Source organism: Chelonoidis abingdonii, chromosome 10 (assembly GCF_003597395.2).
Source record: "Chelonoidis abingdonii isolate Lonesome George chromosome 10, CheloAbing_2.0, whole genome shotgun sequence".
NCBI lineage: Eukaryota > Metazoa > Chordata > Testudines > Testudinidae > Chelonoidis > Chelonoidis abingdonii.
Genome location: NC_133778.1, coordinates 72,644,414 through 72,665,334, shown reverse-complemented (window position 1 = coordinate 72,665,334; position 20,921 = coordinate 72,644,414). Strand labels below are relative to the sequence as shown.

The 20,921-nt window shown below is 44.6% G+C and overlaps 1 protein-coding gene across 1 annotated transcript in view; it reads left to right on the top strand.

The window, feature by feature from the left end:
- GLI2 (GLI family zinc finger 2) overlaps window positions 1-20,921 on the top strand; it is a 285,658-nt gene that overhangs the window by 48,718 nt on the left and 216,019 nt on the right. Inside the window, exon 2 of the mRNA XM_032795844.1 lies at window positions 12,255-12,402. Coding sequence (XP_032651735.1) covers window positions 12,285-12,402 — 118 coding nt within the window. The 5' untranslated portion in view covers window positions 12,255-12,284. The remainder of the gene's footprint in view (window positions 1-12,254; window positions 12,403-20,921) is intronic.

The window sequence follows — 20,921 nt, the reverse complement described above, 5'->3', positions numbered from 1 at the left end:
TCCCTTGCTAACTGCAACTCCAATTGTGCTTTGGCCTTCCTGATTACACTCCCGCATGGTCGAGCAATATATTTATACTCCTCCCTAGTCATTTGTCCAAGTTTCCACTTCTTATAAGCTTCCTTTTTGTGTTTAAGCTCACTGAAGATTTCTCTGTTAAGCCAAGGATGTCGCCTGCTGTATTTGCTATTCTTTCTACACATCAGGCTGGTTTGTTCCTGCGCCCTCAATAAGGCGTCTTTAAAATACAGCCATCTTTCCTGGACTCTTTTCCCCCTCATATTAGCCTTCCAGGGGATCCTGCCCACCAGTTCCCTGAGGGAGTCAAAGTCTGCTTTTCTGACATCCAGGGTCCATATTCTTCTGCTCCCTTTTCTTCCTTTTGTTAGGATCCTGTACTCCAGGATCCTGACAAAATCCTGACAGTTGTTGAAGCGGAAGATGGAAAGCAGGGTGAACCAAGGGGAGGGGGGAAAGGTCACACCATATTTTGTCATTTTCTCTTGGAAGAAACAAGCCGAGGGAGAAGGTGAGGCAGGAAGAGGGGGAGGGCTTGCAGAGTAAATCAAAGGTGGCAAACGGCAGCAGGGAATAAGTTTTAGAAGTACAATTGTTTAGCAAGGAAGATGATGGAACTGAAGGAAGAGAGAACACATTTGTAGTGGAAGAAATCAGCCATGTGGTTAAGTCCCATTGGCTTCAATGAGACTCTAGTAAGTGCTTTCCTGATTAGGGATACTTCCTCAGACTATAAGTTTCTCAGAGCAGGAAAGTTTGTCCTTTCTTTAACTCACTTGCACACCAATGGTTCTGTATAAATAAGAAAACAAACTGTAGCTGAACTGTCCAGTAACTGATGCTGTTTATTCTATAATTTATTTGAGGAGGGCTAACATATTTTTTCTTTCCCTTATCCGATAACTGAGAACTGAACTAAAATAGCTATAGTGTACAATAGTAACTCTTTACTAGTTATTTTTTTTTACTGTAGTTGTACCCAAAACCCAATCAGTATCAAAGCCCCTTTAAGCTAAGCAGTATATTTAAACAAACAAAAACAGACAGAGATTTGATCCTTATCTTGAAGAGTTTACATTTATTTTCTTGCCTTAAATTAGATTGTAGCAAAGAATAGAAGGGAATGGAGGAGGGTAATGCTCATAAGAACAACTGGGTTTCAACCGTCTAAATCCTTTCAAGAGGCTGGATTTTGTTAACTGTACCCGTAAATTGATAAATATCAGCATTCTGCTATCCCAGTAGTGTCTACTATCCAGCTACCCCAAATAGTAGCACAGCGTGGCTGCTGTTCATAATAGTCTCTTCCTTAATCCCACAAAGTCCTGGCACGACTGTGGCTTCTGAATAATAATTGGGTTACAGCAAGAGAGAATCCACCACTAACTGAATTTCTGAGTTCCTGGCCCAGTTACCACAAAGTACAGTTCTTCCACTTGAATAAGTTAAAATGTCCAGATGTTACATTCTTAAACAGTATAGTTCGTAAACTACTCTGCCCAGCCATAGCAACTTGTTGTCATTTGGTAAAAGCATAGTGGAGAGTTGTTTGTTGTTTGTTTGTTTTGTTTTTGTTCCAGTGAGTTTTATGCACAAGAAAATTGCTGGCTTCTCAGCCCTATTGCATTTCATCTGGAGAACAGATCCAGCATGGCAGCAAAAGGAGAAGCTTCCCCACAATGACATCCCACTGTCCCTCAAGTCTAATATGGAAAGATCACCTCTAAGGGTGAAGTTCTTTTTCCTTGGTCTCTCTATTGAGAGAATAAATCAGTGAAGGTGATTTTTTTGTGGTGCTAGCAACTGCCCACTAGACCAAGATACCAAGTCAGTTCTTGCATGAGACCAGGCAGCAATCACATAGTAACCATTTCCTTTTGGTGGACAGTTTTCTGTCTTAGTCATCTAATCACTTGTAGCAAAATAGACATAACTACATGGTAAAGGAACGTGTACTCAACAAAAGCACCATTGGCAGAGCATAAACACACTGCAGTTTATCAGCATTCTGGGAGATGTTTATTACTCAAAACTTACTAAGCTGTTATCACTAACAAAATAGAGAAGCTGAAAGGTAGATGTTTTGGTTATCAGGAGAGAAAGGAGGAGGTTTTCATTGAAAAACCAGAAAGTTTTCAGTCGCTGAAAATGGAAAACTTTGTAGGTTTTCAATGAAAACTCAGAATTTTTTTACACAGATACAATTCTTTTGTGAAAATGTCTATTTTGTCTAAAAGCCATTTTCTGATATTGAAAAAAACCCTTCAGTTAGAATTTTTTTGATGAGGTCTAATGGCAATATATCAATTCCAAGCAAAGTTGCTTATCAGGCAATATACTCCCCTGTATTTTCACAGCATATTAACCCAGGTTCTTAATGCAATGGCATCTTGACTATCTCTGCATGACAGTTCTTTGCTTGTTGGACTTTTGTATGGTCAAAATCTCTCATGATTAGACATGTAGAATAGGCTTTGAAAGTACAAGTATGACTTTGTTTTCCTTTTCCACGGCAAACTGCTCTTCCCCCAGCCCCACTATCGTCTTGACTCTTCCGAAGTAGGAAACAAAGACAACTTCTAAAAGAGAAGAGAAAGTTGCATACCGCTGTATGCATGTCTCAGCATGGACTGCGTGCTTAATCTGTGTCTGACTCTGGGCTTTCATGTCTGCTCATATGTTTTGATGATGTATTGTTATAGTTTTAACCCAGCATGTGAATGATAATTTCTGTTCAAGGCTCTAAGTCTATGCTGGTGTCTTGCCGCAGCAATTAGCTGACTCAAAAATGTACATGAAATCAGGAAACAGATCCAAGATCCTTTCTTTAAAAAGAATTAGAAAACCAAAATAGCTTACAAATAAATAAGTTACAAAATTAAAGTGAATGTAATACTCATGGAAAATACCAAATTGGCATTTTGTATGCTGAATCCACTGAATGGGTACAGTGCAGGTTCTTCTAGTACTACCTCCTGTCCACCAATATACCTCAAGCATGACCTGGAAATGACCAGTTCTAGGAAGAGAGAAAGTAGTTCACTGCCCATGGCACATTTAGTCTTTGGCTTCTGCTGAGACTGCCAACAGGTAGGCCCATTAGGGCTAATTGTGATAGTGATGTATGTGATGCAGTCAACTCATTAGTTATGGGCCTCCTGTTGGTAATAACTTCTGATCACTGCCACCAACCCAATCTGCATTTAAACTGTTGGCCTCATCCCATGTAAATTAAATATTGTATCTTCTGTAAGAATAGTAGAACAATTGAGGTTCATTCCTTGTACAAGATCAATCATTCTTCCTTTTCCTTTTTCTCTCAATGGAACCTTAGAAATAGTCAGATTGTTTGCATCATGTGAGCCCTGCCATGCTCTAAACCATTACAAATAGATGATAAAGTGTACTAGGGGGTTGCATAGAATCATAGATTGTTAGGGACCTCAAGAGATTGTCTAGTCCAACCCCCTGCTCAAAGCAGGGCCAATCCCCAAATGGCCCCCTCAAGGATTGAACTCATAACCCTGGATTTAGCAGGCCAATGCTCAAATCACTGAGCTATCCCTCCCCCCACAATCAGCAACATGAACTGTAGTCTGAGCATATTGCACACACCGGGGGCCCCTTGCATCCCTCCATTTCTGGCTCACAAGCATTCCTTATTTTACCCTGACATCCCCCTTGATTTCAGGGACTCTCTGCATCTCTTCCCATCTCCTCTCCTCCCAGGTGCTCTGTGTGTCCCCCTTCCTCCATACCGCTGTGCCCCATTTCCCCATTGAAGGGGGCCTTTCCCCCCAATAGCTGTGTCTCATTCCCCACTCTGCCACATGCCAGGGGTTCTGTGTGCCCCCACCCACAATCTTTCCTTTTGCTGGATCACTGCCTCCCCACCAAGATCCCTGCTCTCTCCTCCCCGTCTTCCTTCTTCCCTTATCAGTAGTACTCTAACTTCCCCGTTGTTGTGCAACTATTTACTGAGATGCTGCAACTGCAGCTATCATTCCAGCCATGTGCATACAGACTGACATCCTGGTGCTTCTCTACTGCAACCTGTGCTGTTCACTCCAAGTATGCTTACTGGTAATACAAATAAGTAGTTAATAATAATACACTGAGTAGCTTCATCTCTCTTTAAAATCAAAGTGAAATGAAGATTCTCAGCAACAAGCTGAATCTAGCCCTGTTTGAGGATTTTGGTCTGGAATAAAGTAAATATGAAATTCTGAACAGTGTACAGTGGAGTAGGAATAGAACAGGTCATCTTCAATGTAATGGCTGGTCTACACTGGGGGGGGGAATTGATCTAAGATAGGCAACTTCAGCTACGTGAATAGCGTAGCTGAAGTCGAAGTATCTTAGATCAAGTTACCTACCGTCCTCACGGCGTGGGATCTACGTCCGCGGCTCCCCCTGTCGACTCCGCTACCACCGTTCGCGTTGGTGGCATTCCGGAGATGACAGGAGCTCGTTCGGGGATCGATACATCATGTCTAGATGAGACTCGATATATCGATCCCCAAGAAATCGATTGCTACCCACCGATACGGCCGGTAGTGAAGACGTAGCCTAAGGTTCCTTCCTCCTGTAAGGTACATGCAATAGAGAGTGAGTGCTCTCATATACACTGAAGTCACAGTGAAGATCTTACAAGATGCACATTTGAGTCATTTCCAAGGGCAGAGTAGTTGAAAATGAATTGGCTTGTCTGGGAACCTGTCATCCAAAGGACTTCACAAGTGATTAATCATGACTTCTTATTTATGCTGCTGTTACGTTTGACTGATATTTTATAAACATTTTTAGATCCTTAAGTTTGAGTAGTCCATACATTTACTTCTGGCATGTGGAGAGAAATAACTTTATTAATCTGAGGCTGCTGTTGATAGAAGGGGGGTCAAATTCTGCTCTGTTGTAAAGCTGAAGGCTTCACTGAAATAATTGCTATCACAGCTGTGTAACCCAGAACAGAAGACTGAAAAGGATCACAACAACCACTGTATTGAGCCAATGTTCAAACACTTGGCTCAAACTGTATTTCATAACTGATTGCAAGCAAAGGGCTTTTTCTGTGTTACTCAGACCACTACTAAAGAACAGACTCTGAAAATATCCCTCTGTTCATACAAATGAAGATGATATAAGGTGAAACAGGTTTTAATTTTTAAGCTAATTAATTTAATTGTGTATTTCATCATTTTAATCTTGTATAAGAGAATTAGATTTTAAATGAAAGAGAGAATAGAGGTCTATAAATATCTTGAGATCTGTGAAAAAGAAGCAGAGCTGTACCTGAAGACCTGTTTAGGAAGCCTTTTTCCTGATGTTGTGTTGGCATGCCATTCATTGGCCCTACTGTGTTCTTTATGGAACAGACCCATCTCTGAGCTTTATTGTTGTCTGCTGCCTTATCACAGTAAGCCTGAAAATCATAGAAAATTAAGTAGACTTGATGATTATTTTTTACTGAAAATTTTAGATTCTCTGCATTAGATTCTAGGTCCTCTGTATTCTTGTTTTTTTAATGAAAAACCCAGAAATGTTCAAACTTAACCAAAACTTTCCTAATAAAATAAAATAAAGTGGAATCTGATGAGCATCTGTTTATTTGCAGTCTAGCTGGGAGTTAGCTTCAGGCTGGTGGCTAGAAGAAGATTGGTGTTTTGGAAGAGCACTTGTGACCATTCCTCATTCACTTAACAGGAAGGATTGTTTTATTAGGAAAGTTTTATGGCTTCTGTTCTTGCTCAGAGGCAAATGTGGCTTTGTTGTTTTTAATTCTCTTGGGATTTCTCCCTCTTAATATACAATGCAGCTGTTAAAATAGTTGGGGATGTCTAGGGCAAATCCCATAACACTTTCCTTTTGGCTCTCACTTACCTGCCTTTTTAATGCCACTGCAGAATCATATTACAGGGGATATGAACAGTGCTTGGTATTAGTGTCAAAATCAATTACCTAACCCTCTGCCTGTAGAGCAGGCTGCAAACCTAAAGAACAAACAAAGTAATCCATTTTGGATTTCTAATTCTGAGTAATGACTGAGGGCACAGGTTGGTGTTTGAATAAATGCACAGGGTTTTTCTCTGTATAACTCCTATATGCATGCTCTTCATCTGTAAAAAGTAGGATCCCTGGGAAACCTTCTTTCCTGCCAAATGGCTTGCAGTTAGGATTAATCTATCCCTGAATTCATCAATTCTGTGTGGCACAGAGCAGTGGAAAAAAGTTTAGCACTGAGCAGAGAGCAAAAGATGTATTGCTTAAAAAATATGAACGTAGGTCTCATGAATAGGGTGGGACTGACAGCCCTGGAAAATAGCCTTTATATCTCCTTATAGTCAAAAGTATAGTACTTTCTGTAGCCTCTTCCTTCTGGGGATCTCAAAGCACTTTGCAAACATGACAAAATTAAGTCTCAAAGAACTTCAGTGAGGTAGATAAGTATAGTGTCTCCATTTCGCAGATGTGGAAACTGAGGAATAGAGAGGTGAAGTCACAGGAAATCTGTAGCAGAGCCAAGAAGAGAACCTAGTTATCTGGAGTCCAAGATCTGTGCCTTAACCACAAGGCCATGCTGCCTCCAGAATTCATATTGGATGGTGGTGGGAGTGGAAGCTTTCCTCATACTGCCTGACCACTCAACCCCATCTAAAGATCAGAGAGTAATTCAGTTGATCTGCCTATTTATTCCCTCTCTACTCTGCTGAGACTGTCAGCAAGGGTGCCAGTTACTGCTTATGTGATGGGAACACCTATTCGGTAGGAAAAATCTGAAACCCACCTACCCATTCACATTGGCTCCTGAATGACTATCAGATGTTCATTACCACCCTGGAGAATCAGTGACCAAGAGGTAAAAGGCCCCATATCCTATTTCCAATTCTCTCAGCCACCCAGTACCCTTAACAAAGCAAAAATAATTATAGACTTATTTCCACTAAATCCCTTAAATCCCATAAGATTAGAATCGTTGCATTCTATTTTTTTCTCATCTCGTGGTTGAGAAGGATTTACCTGTTCTAATGCAACCATTTATTATAATCACTTGGTGATTTTTTTATTCATATTTAGCATAAAAACAGAGATTCAAATACCCAGAGCAATAACTGAGGGCCATATTTTCAAAAGCAACCAGTGATTTTGGAGGCCTCCATTTTTGGGGTGCCCAAATTTAGATACCTTTTAAAGAGGCGTGATTTGCAGAGAGTAGGTGCTTAGATCCAGATTTGTAAAACAGTTAGGTCTCTAACTCTCATTGATTTAAATGGGAGTTAGACGCTTAAATACCTTTACAATTCTGGCCTTTAGCACTTTCTGAAAAGCAAGCTGCTTCACAGTGTCTCAGGCTGGGCACCCCACTCCTGAGGCACCCCAAATTACTAGTCACTGTTGAAAATGTAGTCTGAAATGTCTAAATTGTCAAGACACACTGAAGCAGAGAGGCCTAAGAGCAGTAATATTCTTGATTATTAACTTTACTGCATTTCCAGGACACAGAAATATTCTTGTTAGGGGCTAATTACCTTATTGATGCCGACTGAGATTACAGAAGCACCAAAGGCATTTATGAGCACAAGTCTCATTGAAAGCCAACAAGACTTGTGCTTCTATAACCCTTAGCTGTTTTTGAAAATTGGCCCTTCTAAACATAATTTTCAATTCCAAGTGCCTAAAATTAGGCCTCTAAATCTTTAGGCACTTAGGTGAAAGTTGCCCAAGTCTCTCACATCTTCTGTTGATTTGAGTTGTGGGTACAATACTTTGGAAAAGCAGGCCACTTATTTAGATGCCTAAAATATGGATCTAGATTACTGATTTGAGGCACCCAAGTTGGAAAATGTTGGCCATAAGCTTCACATCTACTGTGGAAATGAGTTTCTTTGCAAGAAGAATATATATATATTTTTTTACTAATAATAGTGTTGTGTAACATCCGAAACACAGAGCAACTTTGCAGCTCTGTGGACACAGTAAGCCCTGAGGGGAGAGGAAGGGTCAAGTTTCAAACAAAAGTGGAAAACCTTGAAGGAGGGGCTAAGAAGAAACAGGTGGCAGACTAATAATTTAGCCTCTGATGTTTATTTGCTTAGTGAACAGAAGCCCAGAATGTCAGACATAGGTCAAACACTCCTTCGATTGAGTGTATTTATTTCATACATCATCTGTAACTCAAAGTAATTTCTAGATTAAATTGTTGTAAATCTTGGCCCCAATGAACCTATTCCATGTTTGCCATTGAGCCCTGTGTGTGCGTGGACAGGACTTAAGGGGCCTAGTTAGTGCTGCATAGGTATGTGCACAGTTCAGATGTGATCGGTCAAGCTTATAATTGTATATCACATCATTTCAAATGTTGGCTTCCATTTTTGCATCTGCAATTTGAGCCTGCAAATCTGCAACTTAGCTGTTCTACTGAATTTAACTGTACGTGCATTTTTTTTTGCCTGCAAAACAGTGTCACTCTTACAGAAAAACTCCCAGAAAACACTTTTGAGATAAAACAGTAAGCGTCCACAAAGTTACACCCTGGTACTGCAAACACATTGGCACAGGGTGACATGGCCCTTTAAGAGGGAAGAGGCCAGTGCACCTGTGGTAGTCAGCTGATTCCCCCCACCACTCCAATATGGGCTTAACAGAGGGCACCTGTGACCTAGAGAGCACAGACTGGAGGTGTGAGGAAAAGGGCAGGTGAAAGCTGCCTGAGGGAGACAGTCTGCTGTGAGGCCCTCTCTGGAAGAGGGAGGAATTGGCTAGGACTAGGAGGCCAGAGGTGGGCCTAGGTAGCTAGAAGCCAGTGCTGGGATGCTGAAAAGGGCTAAGTTGTTAGTCTGTGTTTGGGTAGAAGAGTCATGAAGAATAGTCACTCTCAGGTGGCTGGCCTGGAGAGTGGTACTCTGGAATGAGGACAGAGAGGACCAAGAACCAAGTGCTGGTGGACTCAGATATGTGACTTGAAAATGATGTCCCTGGAAAGGGGAATGGAAAATCATGGAACTCTTCTAAGTTTTACTGTGGGAATTGGGAGAATAGTTTGTATCATGAGGGTTCTGAAGAGTGTTTCACATGAACATGATAAATTATGCCCAGATGTAGGACTGTATCAGTGAGCAAGGCTGGACTGAGGGGAAACAGGCAGGCACATATGTTGTGCTGTGGCCAGCTGCAAGAGAGTGCCATCAGTGCAGTTGCCCTGTGACACACATGCTTAATTGTAAATGTGAGACTAATCTTCTTGACTTCAATGGGGCTACTCAAGGGCTTAAACTCAAGCATGTGCACAAGTATTTGCAGAACTGGGAACTTAAACAGCAAGACGAAAATGAAAGAAATGTAGAGGGAAGAGAGAAAAGTGCTTTTTTCCCTTGGCACTTTAAAATACATGAAGAGTGGAGAAGGCAGAGAAATACAGGACAGCTTTTCCAGAAGGCAGGAACTGCAGAGGAGAAGGCTCTTGCACCAGCACGGGGGACAGAGAGGAGGCTACTGCTAGAGAGTTTGGGAAAATGGTAGAGGGAGAAGAGGACCATGTGTAAAGCTGAAGAGATTGCTTTATTTTTAAAGATAACTACTATGGTGAGATTCTGCACTGTGGCTCTAATAGAGGCAGCACAGGACTTGCGGCTTTTTTCTATGCTCTATGTAACCTGCCCTCTGAAGCCTTGCTGATTATTTAGAAACTGATACCAAGGAGTCAGTTCTCTAGATCACTCAAGAGTTTGTTTATTTTTGCTTTCTGCTGATTAAGCAATAAAGATTGCAAAGCCTTGTTGTCTTAGTATTTTGCACTGAACACCACTGACTTTAAAAAATACTATTGTTGTATGCAGTGTTGTTGTAGCCATGTTGGTCCCAGAATATTAGAGAAACGAAGTGGGTGAGGTAATATCTTTTATTGGACCAACTTCTGTTGGGGATAGAGATGAGCTCTCGAGTTTACACAGAGCTGAAGAGCTTGTCTCTCTCACCAATAGAAGTTGGTCCAGTAAAAGTTATTAACCCATCCCCCTTGTCTCTTTAAAAACATCAGTCAGACTAAATCAATTTGTTTGGTTTCTCATATTATTACCAATATCAGGGGAAAAATGGCTTATTCATGCTGCTGACTGGGGCCTGGTCTACACCTCAAACTTAGATCAACTTAGCCTTGTTGCTCAGGGCTGTGAAAAGTTCCATGTCCTAATCCCACTATCGATACAGCTAGCTTACCTAGCTACTGGGAGTTGGATTTATTGCAGCAAGAGAAAAACCCCTTCTGTTGTTATACTATGTGTCTATACCACATTGGCATACCTGAAGCAGCAATTGCAGTGTGGATACCCTGGGTCTTTGCAAAGCCCTTTTATTTAGGTCCTGATTCAGAAAGTATTCCAGCCCTTTTCAATGCTTAAGTATGAGGATAACCTTCAACAATTGTTTATGTCCCAATCAGTGACTTCAGTGGGACTTAAGTGAGTATTATCGTTAACCATGTGCTTAAGTGCCCTTTCTGAATGAGGGATGCTTCACTGAATCAGGGCCTTAGGCTATGTCTACACTACACACCTTATGGTGGCACAGCAGAACCCCTGCAGCTGTGCTGCTGTAAAGTCTCCTATGTAGCTGCTGTATGCTAATGGGAGAGAGGTCTCCCACCAGCATAATTAAACCACCCCCAACAAGTGGCAGTAGCTATATTGGCATCTCCCTTCGACATAGTGCCGTCCGCACCGGTGCTTTTGTTTGTAAAACTTATGTTGGTCAGGGGTGTGTGTTTTCACACCCTAGCTGACAAAAATGCTACTGTAGACAAAGCCTCAGAAAGCAACTCGGTGAAAAAAGCACTGGCAATAAGCCCAAGGGAGTCCAGGTCCATGACCGAAGCTCCAAGGTGCTACAATAATACAAATAATCATTATAATTACAGTAAACTAATCCAAGAGGAGAGAATTTTTTTCTTTAATATTTTTAGAGGTATAAAAACACTAAAATCAAAATTCAATCCTCAAGGTAGTAAGGGGGAAAAAAGAGCTTACATCTGGGTTACAGCTGAGCAAAGGGTAAAATGTATCAGACAAAACAAATGGGAGTTCCTGGAATCTTTATACGGAGAAAAGTTTGCAAGGCATGTGGACTCTTTCTTTAATGAAAGCTGTTCAGGACTCTGTAAATCTTTACGCGCAATGTAAAGTGAAGAAAATTTAAAGTGATGCTGTTACAGTGAAGCTGTTACAGTGAACCCAAAAGTTCTCTCACGCTTTCCCAGAAATTTTTTGGCTGTTACAGTTAATTCCTGTAACTGAACCAGCCCATGTATTCCAGCAAATTTTTGAGGCTGGATAATTTACACAACCTACAATTAAAAATGGAAGAGGGATCTTGCTATGATTTCTCTCAAGACCTGAGTGAAGGGCCAGTAATACGTAGGCACCAAATGGTTTCAGTATCTCCCACCTCCACCTTTCCCAAAGTAGGAACTATATAGACATGTCTCAAATAAAGCTAGGGAGCCTTCAGCTATATTAATGTGGATGGGGACCAGAAATGAAAATGTGCTGAGGCTTCTAGGGGAAATCCACTTTATGATTGTATTGGATTAGCCTTTCTTTCTCACACAGAACCAGTGTTTTGGAAGGATGGGAGTGGGCGTCTTACAGATATGAATAAAGATACACTTGTGCTTGATACCTAGCACTTTAAACTGCTGCTTAAGTTGCATAATTCAGCACTCCTTGCTCAGGAAAAATTTTTGATTCTCAGATATGACTTTGGGCATGAAATAAGAATCCGAATTGAGCAGAGAAAAATCAATGGAAGTTTTGCCTGAGTGTTGCATAGGGTCTTGAGTACCTATTGTTTGTTATCGTTCGAGTGGGTTGAAAAATAGTTTGGGGATTGGGAGTACTTGAGCACAAAGGTTCACCTCTGTGGATTGACTGTATAATAACCCACAAAATGAAACCCAGTCAAAACTTTTAATTAAAAAAATGGGCCTGATCCTTTGATGTCCTATGCCTCTTCAACTTCCATGACATCAATGGGAACTGAGAGCACTCAGTACTTTGCAGAGCCAAGCCCTTCCTGGTTATAATTATAGCAGCCAGGCTGCCAGGGAAAAAAACTTAGATCTTTGTTGGGTTTTTTTAAATTTGCTTTTGGATTGGGATAATGTATTGGGCTCTCCCTCCTGGGGCTCATATGGCTGCTTTTGTTCAAGAAGTGACAGAAATGTGTTTTTGTTTTGTGTTCCTTAGGGTTCCTGAGCTGGAATATGCGCATCTAAGATGGAAACTTCTGCTTCAACTGCTGCTGGGAAAAAAGAAGGGAAAGGTGCAATTCTGGAGGGGAATGGCTTTCCTGAGACGGGGAAGAAACCTGCTCCCTTAGCAGCAGCACAAGGAGGTACTTTATGTTTTCCACACTTTGAAAGCAGCAGGAGTGTTTTTCATTAGACTGTTAGAATTTAATAAGAATGGTGGCATTTGTGCTCATGTGAACGTGCTGAATTCATTCGGGTTCCTGGCCTTAGAAGAACTCACAGGAGCTGTAAGCTGACAACTTGCAGGCTCTGTGTCCTGGTGTAGCATTCAACGGGTTATTGTACCATGATGACCCAGCATGACACATGGCCAAATCAGACTTCGGAGTCAGAAGATGGGAGGACTCCATTCGTGTTAAACTAAATCTGAATTAAACATAATCATTAGAAAATTTGGACAAACAGTCACTGATTTCACTGATGCCTGGTTTCATGTGATATATTCAGCATTTTTTCTAATGCTTAGCCATGTCACTTACTAGATTTGGTAGAGCTGAGTACATTTTGTGTTATCATTGTAGCAGAAGATCTATATTTCTTGCATCTGCTTTGATTTTTTTTTTTCTAATGAGCTAAAAAGACTACTACCTCATCTCTGGTTGTCACTGCTGATACTCCGTTCTAAATTCTGTGCAAGAGGACATACAAGTAAAGAAACTGCTTCTAGTTTCTCAGTATTTCTGTTAAATCAGGAATAATCCAGAATTTGATTTCCTTTCCTCCACTTAGTGAAAATGCTAAGGGTTTGATCCTGTTGCCATTGAAGTTAAAGGCAAAACGCTCACGGAGTCCAGTGGAAGCAGGCTCAGACCTTCAAATGTTGATCATAGAAGTATCGAATTAAGGTTGATATGGAATATACATACCTTGCTCCCCTTCCTGCCCTACTCCCCAGCACAGGGAAGAAAGTGTTAGGGCTGGTCTACACTACGGGGAAAAATCGATCTTAGATACGCAACTTCAGCTACGTGAATAACGTAGCTGAAGTCGAATATCTAAGATCGGATTACTCACCCGTCCTCACCGCGCAGGATCGATGTCCGCGGCTCCCCCTGTCGATTCCGGAACTCCGTTGGGGTTGGTGGAGTTCCGGAATCGATATAAGCGCGCTCGGGGATCGATATATTGAGTCTAGATGAGACGCGATATATCGATCCCCGAGCAATCGATTGTAACCCGCCGATATGGCGGGTAGTGTAGACGTAGCCTTAATCAACTCCTTCCCAGATCAGAGGGGCTGGGGAGAAGCCCTGCCACATGGGAAGGCTGCCACTGTCAGTCAGCTGTCAGTTGTTAAAGATGGAGGTAAAAGGAATGGAACCTCTTTGAGTGGAGTCTTCAGCTCAAGGAGAATCTCACTTGTAGCCTGGAGACAAGCTGCCTCCAGGTCCCAGTAGGCCTGCAAAGGGCAGCACTTGGACTTACAGAAGCGAATAACCTTTTTGGTGTGGTGACAATTTTAAGAGGGCTCTGTTAACTCTAACAAGACTGGGGCTTGGGGTTTTGGTGGGCATTACCATATAAACATCTCCATGGGATGTGGCAAATTTGTCCCCCTGGAGATGTATGTCAATATTGTGGTAGAGTCTCATGATGTCCAGTTCTGTGTTTTCACAGTCAATATTTGGATCCCAAATTAAATGTGGGAACCAATACTAGGAGTGAGCTTCAGAGTTAAGCTCTGTTAAGGAAATGATACAGTGCCTATTAGAAACAAAATCCTTTAAAACAAACCCTGTTGTACTGTATCTCCTTTTTGTCAAGTCAGTTGAACTGCATCTATCTCTGAATGACATAGTGTATCCCAGCTCTGAACTTCAGTATGGGAAGATAGCTTTGAGTTTGCTGATATTTTTTGGTTGTTGGTGCAGAAGAGGAAGGCTAGGGATGGTACATAGGTTGGGTGGACATCCCACTGTTCTTTTGAGGACAAGGACAGACAGGCCTTTCTCAGTAGGGCACAAAGAGACAAATTTAGAAGGGACTCTCTCATTTGGAATATGACAAGTGGCATCCCCAGCTGTATAAACTTTTTAGGCTTCTTTTTTTCTCTTAAAAATATACCTTATTGCTAGCCAGATTCTACCTCAAAATGATTCCCTCTCTTCCCCTTCCTTAAATACATAGTAATTTCTCTTCTCAAGATGGCAGTAAAATTATTCTATGGGTTTCTCTGATTCCTGCACCGCTAGGTAACTCAGTCTTGTTTTCAATTCGCAGAACCATGACCCCAGTCCTTTCTAGCACAAGTTGTGTGTATCTGTGTTTTGCTCATACATTCTTTCCAAAACTCTGGCTAGTTCTAAGAAACATACTTCCCAAGTACACACAAAGGAAACAGCTCTTGGAACACAAGACATTGGAGCTGGTTCACCTATTATATAAATCTTGTCAATAAAGGAAGTGACTGTTAAAAACCCCAGAAAATCTTTTACCAAAGTACTACTCTGGAGATGAGCCTGAGCTGTGAAATTAGGTTCTGGAGTGAAATCCACATTTTTGAGTGAGTTTGGATCTAGTTTTCTTGTTAACTTTAACTTTTTACATTTGCAGAACGGAAAATTTGAAGAATTGATTAAATTAGGGACAGAAATTACATGACTCCTGGAAATCTGCCATCAAGAAGTAACTTCAGACCTCTGTTAAACTAGCATAATGATTTAGGATTCAAGCATCTGCTTATGACCATCCCTGTTCAGAACAGCAGCTAAACACATTCTTAACTTTGGCACACTCTAAAGTCCCATTCATGTGAATGAGGCTCAAGCATGGGCTAAAGTTCAAAACGTGCTTGGATGCTATTCTGAATAGGGATGCTGTCCCAAATTGGGGCCTAAATCTGGAGTAACACCAGATTTACACAGGTGTACTGAGACTAGAATCTGACCCCAAAACTTGATGTTCTTGACCCTTTTGGTCTTATACAGGAGACTTGATTCTTTTTATGCATATGACATGTTTCATATTAGTACTGTGCTATTTACTCTGGAATGAATGATTTACAAACTCAACATTTTTCATCTTATTAAAATGAAGTGGAAAAGGAAGAAGAAGATTGTTTGAAGATGTCAGGAGAAGTGTGATGAAAGCATTGTGTGAGCAAAATCTATATCATACTGTGAGAAAAAAAGCTACTAAATTATCTAACATGGCTATCAGTGAAGTACTCCAGATCTGATACTAGCCAATGAAATTTGCAAAGAATATGACTGTTTTCTTTTTTGAAGACCTTTCTTTGAAATCTGATTAGAATGAAATTAGGGCTTCTAAAATGGAAAAGCTCCCCAAAAGACTGGGGAAGTGTGTGTGTATATGTGTGTGTGTGTGTATGTGTGTAATATATATTCTTCTTCGAGTGCTTGCTCATATCCATTCCAGTTAGGTGTGCGCACACCGCGTGCATGTTGGTCGGAAGATTTTTACCTTAGCAACACTCAGTGGGTTGGCTGGGCGCCCCCTGGAGTGGCACCGCCATGGTGCCGGATATATACCCCTGCCGACCCAACCGCCCCTCAGTTCCTTCTTACTGCCCGTGTCGGTTGTTGGAACAGTGGAGCACGGCTTAGCTGATCTCCACCTCCCTAGCTATTTGTAGTTTTCTTGTTGTTATTGTGTATATAGTTCAAATTTCTATACTTGCAGTTAGTTTATTATTTTCTTTAACATAGTTAGTGTATATAGTTAAGAGGGGTTCAGGGATTAGCCCCTTCCCCTCACCCGGTGCCGAGGCCCATGCCTGGTTCACCGGGTTTCAAATCGTGCTCGGCCTGTCACAAGCCGATGCCTACAGGAGATCCTCACGACTCCTGCCTTAAGTGCCTCGGGGAATCCCACCTTGCAGATAAGTGCTGCATTTGCAAGGCCTGCAAGCCGCGGATCAAAAAGGAGCGGGACTTTCATCTCATGCAGCTCCTGATGGAGGCAGCTCTTACTCCTCCACCATCGGCACTGAGTGCCGGACAGTCTGCACTGGGGAGAAGTGCATCTCTCGGCACCAACCGTTGCTGGCCCAGATGTCTGCTCAGCACTGCTCCCTCTCCCGGTGGGTAAAAAAAACATAAGACTCCTGTGGCTTCCGTGTCCACGCCACAGTCGGAGCACCCACCTAAGTCAGACCGCCCAGCACCGACAACTGCCATGGCATCGACAACTTCAGCACCGTCGATTCCAGTCCCGCAAGAGCCGTCGAATCTGGTGCCTGACAGCTCCCCGGCACGCGCCGTGGTTGAGCTTACTATTCCCTCCATGCCGGAGACATTCTCTACGGCAAGGGAACTGATTGCACTGACGGAGTCTGCGCTGCCTCAACCTCCGGCACTGCCGGTGCGGGTTATACAGTCCATAGGCAAGCCTGCCCTACTGAGACCGTCTTCCATCGGCACCGCTGAGAGGCACCGATCATGATCGCGGTCCCACCGGCGTTCTCGGTCCCATGGCCGATCCCGGTCCCGACGCCACTCGCAGTCCTGGTACCGTTCTCCATCTCGGTACCAGTTGCACTCGCGGCACTGTTCAAGACACCGTTCGCCGGCCTGGTACTCTCGGTACCGATCAAGCTCCCGGCAGTGCTCCCAGCACCGCACCTCTCGCAGCCGCTCCCGGCGTCGAGCTTTGAGGTCCTGGTCGACCTCCTGGCACTGTTCCGGTCGCAGGTCCCGGTCTCGTTCCCGGTACCAGTATAGCGCCTGATACCGCTCTCTGCTGGAGCGTACAGACAGACTACCCAGGGGTGGAGACCATTCTCAGGGGTTTTCAGCTCCTCCTTGGCCGTCTCGCCATGCATCTATGTCATCCCATGTGGACAGTGCTTCCTATGCACACGACCGTGACTTAGATGTCCCCAGCCGTGTCTTCCAAGAGACCCAGGCTCAAGACCAAAGGACCTCATCAGTGGTCCTTCTGGACACCTTGGGCATATCACCAAGCCCAAGGTGGACCTCCAGTGCCATCACGCTCGTACCATCGGAGCACCAGGTGCCGGAGGCTACTGTTAGCCGCCCCCCCTCCTGCAGGTATGGAGGATGCTCCCTCCCATTCGGGCACCAGACCCTCAGGTCCCACCGGAGCCGGACGTCGCCCAAGTCCACGAGACAACGGAGGACCCGATTGTCCCTGGCCTTTCCTCATCCTATTCTCCAGATGAAGCGGTGGTGGGGACATCCTTCTCGGGCCCTCCTTCAGTTGACCTAAGGTCACATCAAGACCTCTTGAGATGGGTGGCCCTGAATATGAACCTCCAGGTGGAGTAGGTTCCGGAGATAGAGGACCCGGTGGTAGATATTTTGTCAGCTGACACTCCCACAAGGGTGGCCTTACCATTTATTCGGACAATCCAAGCGAAGGCTAATACCATCTGGCAGTCTCCAGCATCTATTCCGCCCACAGCTAGGGGAGTTGAGAGGAAGTACATGTGCCCTCTAAGGGGTACGAGTACTTGTACGTACACCCTCTTCCCTGCTCCCTCGTCATCCAATCGCTTAACAAAAGGGAGTGCCATGGCCAGCAAGCCCCTGCCCCAAAAGCAAAGGAGGCTAGGCGCATGGATTTATTGGGACGTAAAATCTACTCTGCAGGGGGCCTCCAACTCAGGGTGGCAAACCAACAAGCCCTGTTTAGCCGCTATAACTATGACACCTGGGCGGCGGTTGAGAAATTCACAGAGCTAGTCCCCCAAGACTTGCGTCAAGAGTTTACGGCCCTTTTGGAGGAAGGAAAGAAGGTGGCGAGAACTTCTCTCCAGGCCTCGTTAGACGCAGCTGACTGCGGCCAGAACTCTGGCTTCAGGAATTACCATGAGGCAAATATCATGGCTTCAGGTGTCAGGCCTTCCACCTGAATTGCAGCATATGATACAGGACTTGCCCTTTGAAGGTCAGGGCCTATTTTCGGAAAAGACTGACCCTAGGCTGCAGAGTCTGAAGGACAATAGGGTAATCATGCACTCACTCGGGATGCTCACACCGCAGACTCAGCGCAGACCCTTCCGGTCCCGGCCTCAGCGCCCTTACCCCCCGCCTAGACAGTGGCAGGACTTCGGCAGGAGGCGTGACCAAGGCTATTGTAGACGGCAGTCCGGACCCCAAGGGGGTCAGAATCACAGCCCTGCCAAACCACCCTTGGGACCTAAACTACACTTTTGAAGGCGCGCCCGAGGGCTATGTACGAGTTGTTCAACAGGATCCTTTCCCTCCCTCTTGCAACCATCTCTCCTCTTTCCTCCCTGCATGGACCCAACTAACTTCAGATTGTTGGGTCTTATGCACGGTAGAATTTGGATACCGCCTTCAGTTTATTTCACCCCCTCCCCATCCTTCTCCCTCTTCAGGGACCCCTATCACGAGCAAATCCTCTTGCAGGAGGTACGGTCCTTCCTTGCCATGGGAGCTACAGAGGAGGTACTGGAGGACTTGAGAGGCAAGGGGTTCTACTCCTGCTATTTCCTAATCCCCAAGGCGAAGGGAAGTCTCAGACCAATTCTAGACCTGCGGGGACTCAACAAGTTCTTGATAAAGTTGAAGTTCTGCATGGTATCCCTGGGGACCATCATCCCATCCTTGGATCCTGGAGACTGGTATGCCGCCCTCGATATGAAGGACGCGTATTTTCACATTGCCATTTATCCTCCGCACAGATGGTACCTCAGGTTTGTGGTCAACTGTCAACATTTCCAATTTACGGTCCTTCCTTTTGGCCTCTCCACAGATCCAAGAGTGTTCACAAAGTGTATGGCTGTAGTCGCCGCCTACCTCCATCGTCAACGCATACACGTCTTCCCGTATCTCGACGATTGGCTCATTCGCGGGGCCTCCGAGACCCAGTAACGCTGCATGTGGGCATTGCCAAGGACCTATTCATCCAACTAGGCCTGATGATCAAGCTAGAGAAATCTACTCTGGTTCCCACACAAAGAATAGAATTTATTGGGGCCATTCTGGACTCCAGTCTCGCCAGGGCCTGCTTACCACAGCCACGGTTTCATGCAATGATATCGATTATACAAGGCCTACAAAATTTCCCAACCACTTTGGCTCGAACTTGTCTTGGCCTCCTGGGTCACATGGCTGCCTGCACATTCGTGACCAAGCACGCCAGGCTACACCTACGTCCCTTTCAAACTTGGCTCTCTTCAGTATACCTCCCGGGGAGACACAATATAGACAGGATCCTCATGGTTCCCCCGAGACTCCTAGGCTCCCTCGACTGGTGGTTGACGCCCTCCCTGGTGCGTGCAGGGATGCCGTTCCGTTCGGCCCAGCCTTCTATGGCCCTGATGATGGATGCATCATCTCTCGGCTGGGGTGCTCACCTCGGACATCTTCGCACTCAAAGCCTTTGGTCATCTCAGGAGCTAGCCTTGCACATCAATGTCCGAGAGTTGAGAGTAGTCCGCCTTGCGTGTCAGGTGTTTCAACAGCATCTGCAAGGCTGTTGTATCTCAGTGTTCACAGACAACACAATGGCCATGTATTACATAAACAAACAGGGGGGGACACGGTCCTTCCCCCTTTGTCAGGAAGCCATTCAACTCTGGGACTTTTGTATAGCCCACTCTATAGACCTGGTAGCGTCCTTTCTCCGAGGGGTTTGGAACACTCTGGCGGATCGACTCAGCAGATCCTTCCGCTATCACAAGTGGTCAATCTGTCCGGACATTATTCATTCTGTTTTCCGGAAGTGGGGATTTCCCAGCATAGACCTCTTCGCTTCCCACAAGAACAGGAAATGCCAGATGTTCTGCTCCTTCCAAGGTCTCTCCCCGGGCTCGATCTCTTCTTGTGGGAAGCTTTCCTGATACTGTGGACGAGCCAACTGCTTTACACCTTTCCACTATGCCCGCTGATTCACAGGGTCCTGCTAAAGCTCCACAGGGACGGAGCTCGCTTGATCATGATCGCCCCAGCGTGGCCCAGGCATCCCTGTACACCATGTTGCTCGACCTGTCAATAGCCAGCCGAATTACGCTGCCTCGTCACCCAGACCTCATAATGCAGGACCATGGCAGACTTCACCACCCAGATCTGCAATCCCTTCACCTCACGGCATGGCTCCTGCGTGGTTGAGCCAGTCAGAGTTACGCTGCTCTGTCTCAGTACAATAAATACTCCTGGATAGCAGGAAACCTTCCACTCGGTCTATGTATCTGGCCAAGTAGAAGCGTTTTTCCTGCTGGTGCGAAACGCAAAATGTTACTCCCACCAAGGTTTCGATCCCCACCATCCTGGACTACCTCTGGTCTCTCAAACAGCAGGGCCTAGCGGTATCATCATTGAGGGTGCACTTGGCAGCCATTTCTACCTTCCACCCAGGGGAGAGTGGCCACTCCGTGTTTTCACACCGTATGGTTTCCAGGTTCCTCAAGGGCTTGGAGCGCCTATACCCCCAAGTACGACGCCCTGCCCCTACCTGGGACCTCAACCTGGTCTTAACCAGACTTATGTCTCCACAATTCGAACCGTTAGCAACTTGCTCGCTGCTATACTTGTCCTGGAAGACAGTTTTCCTCGTAGCTATTACATCGGCCAGACAAGTCTCCGAGCTTCGGGCGCTCACAGTGGACCCACCGTATACTGTGTTTCACAAGGACAAGGTGCAGTTGCGACCA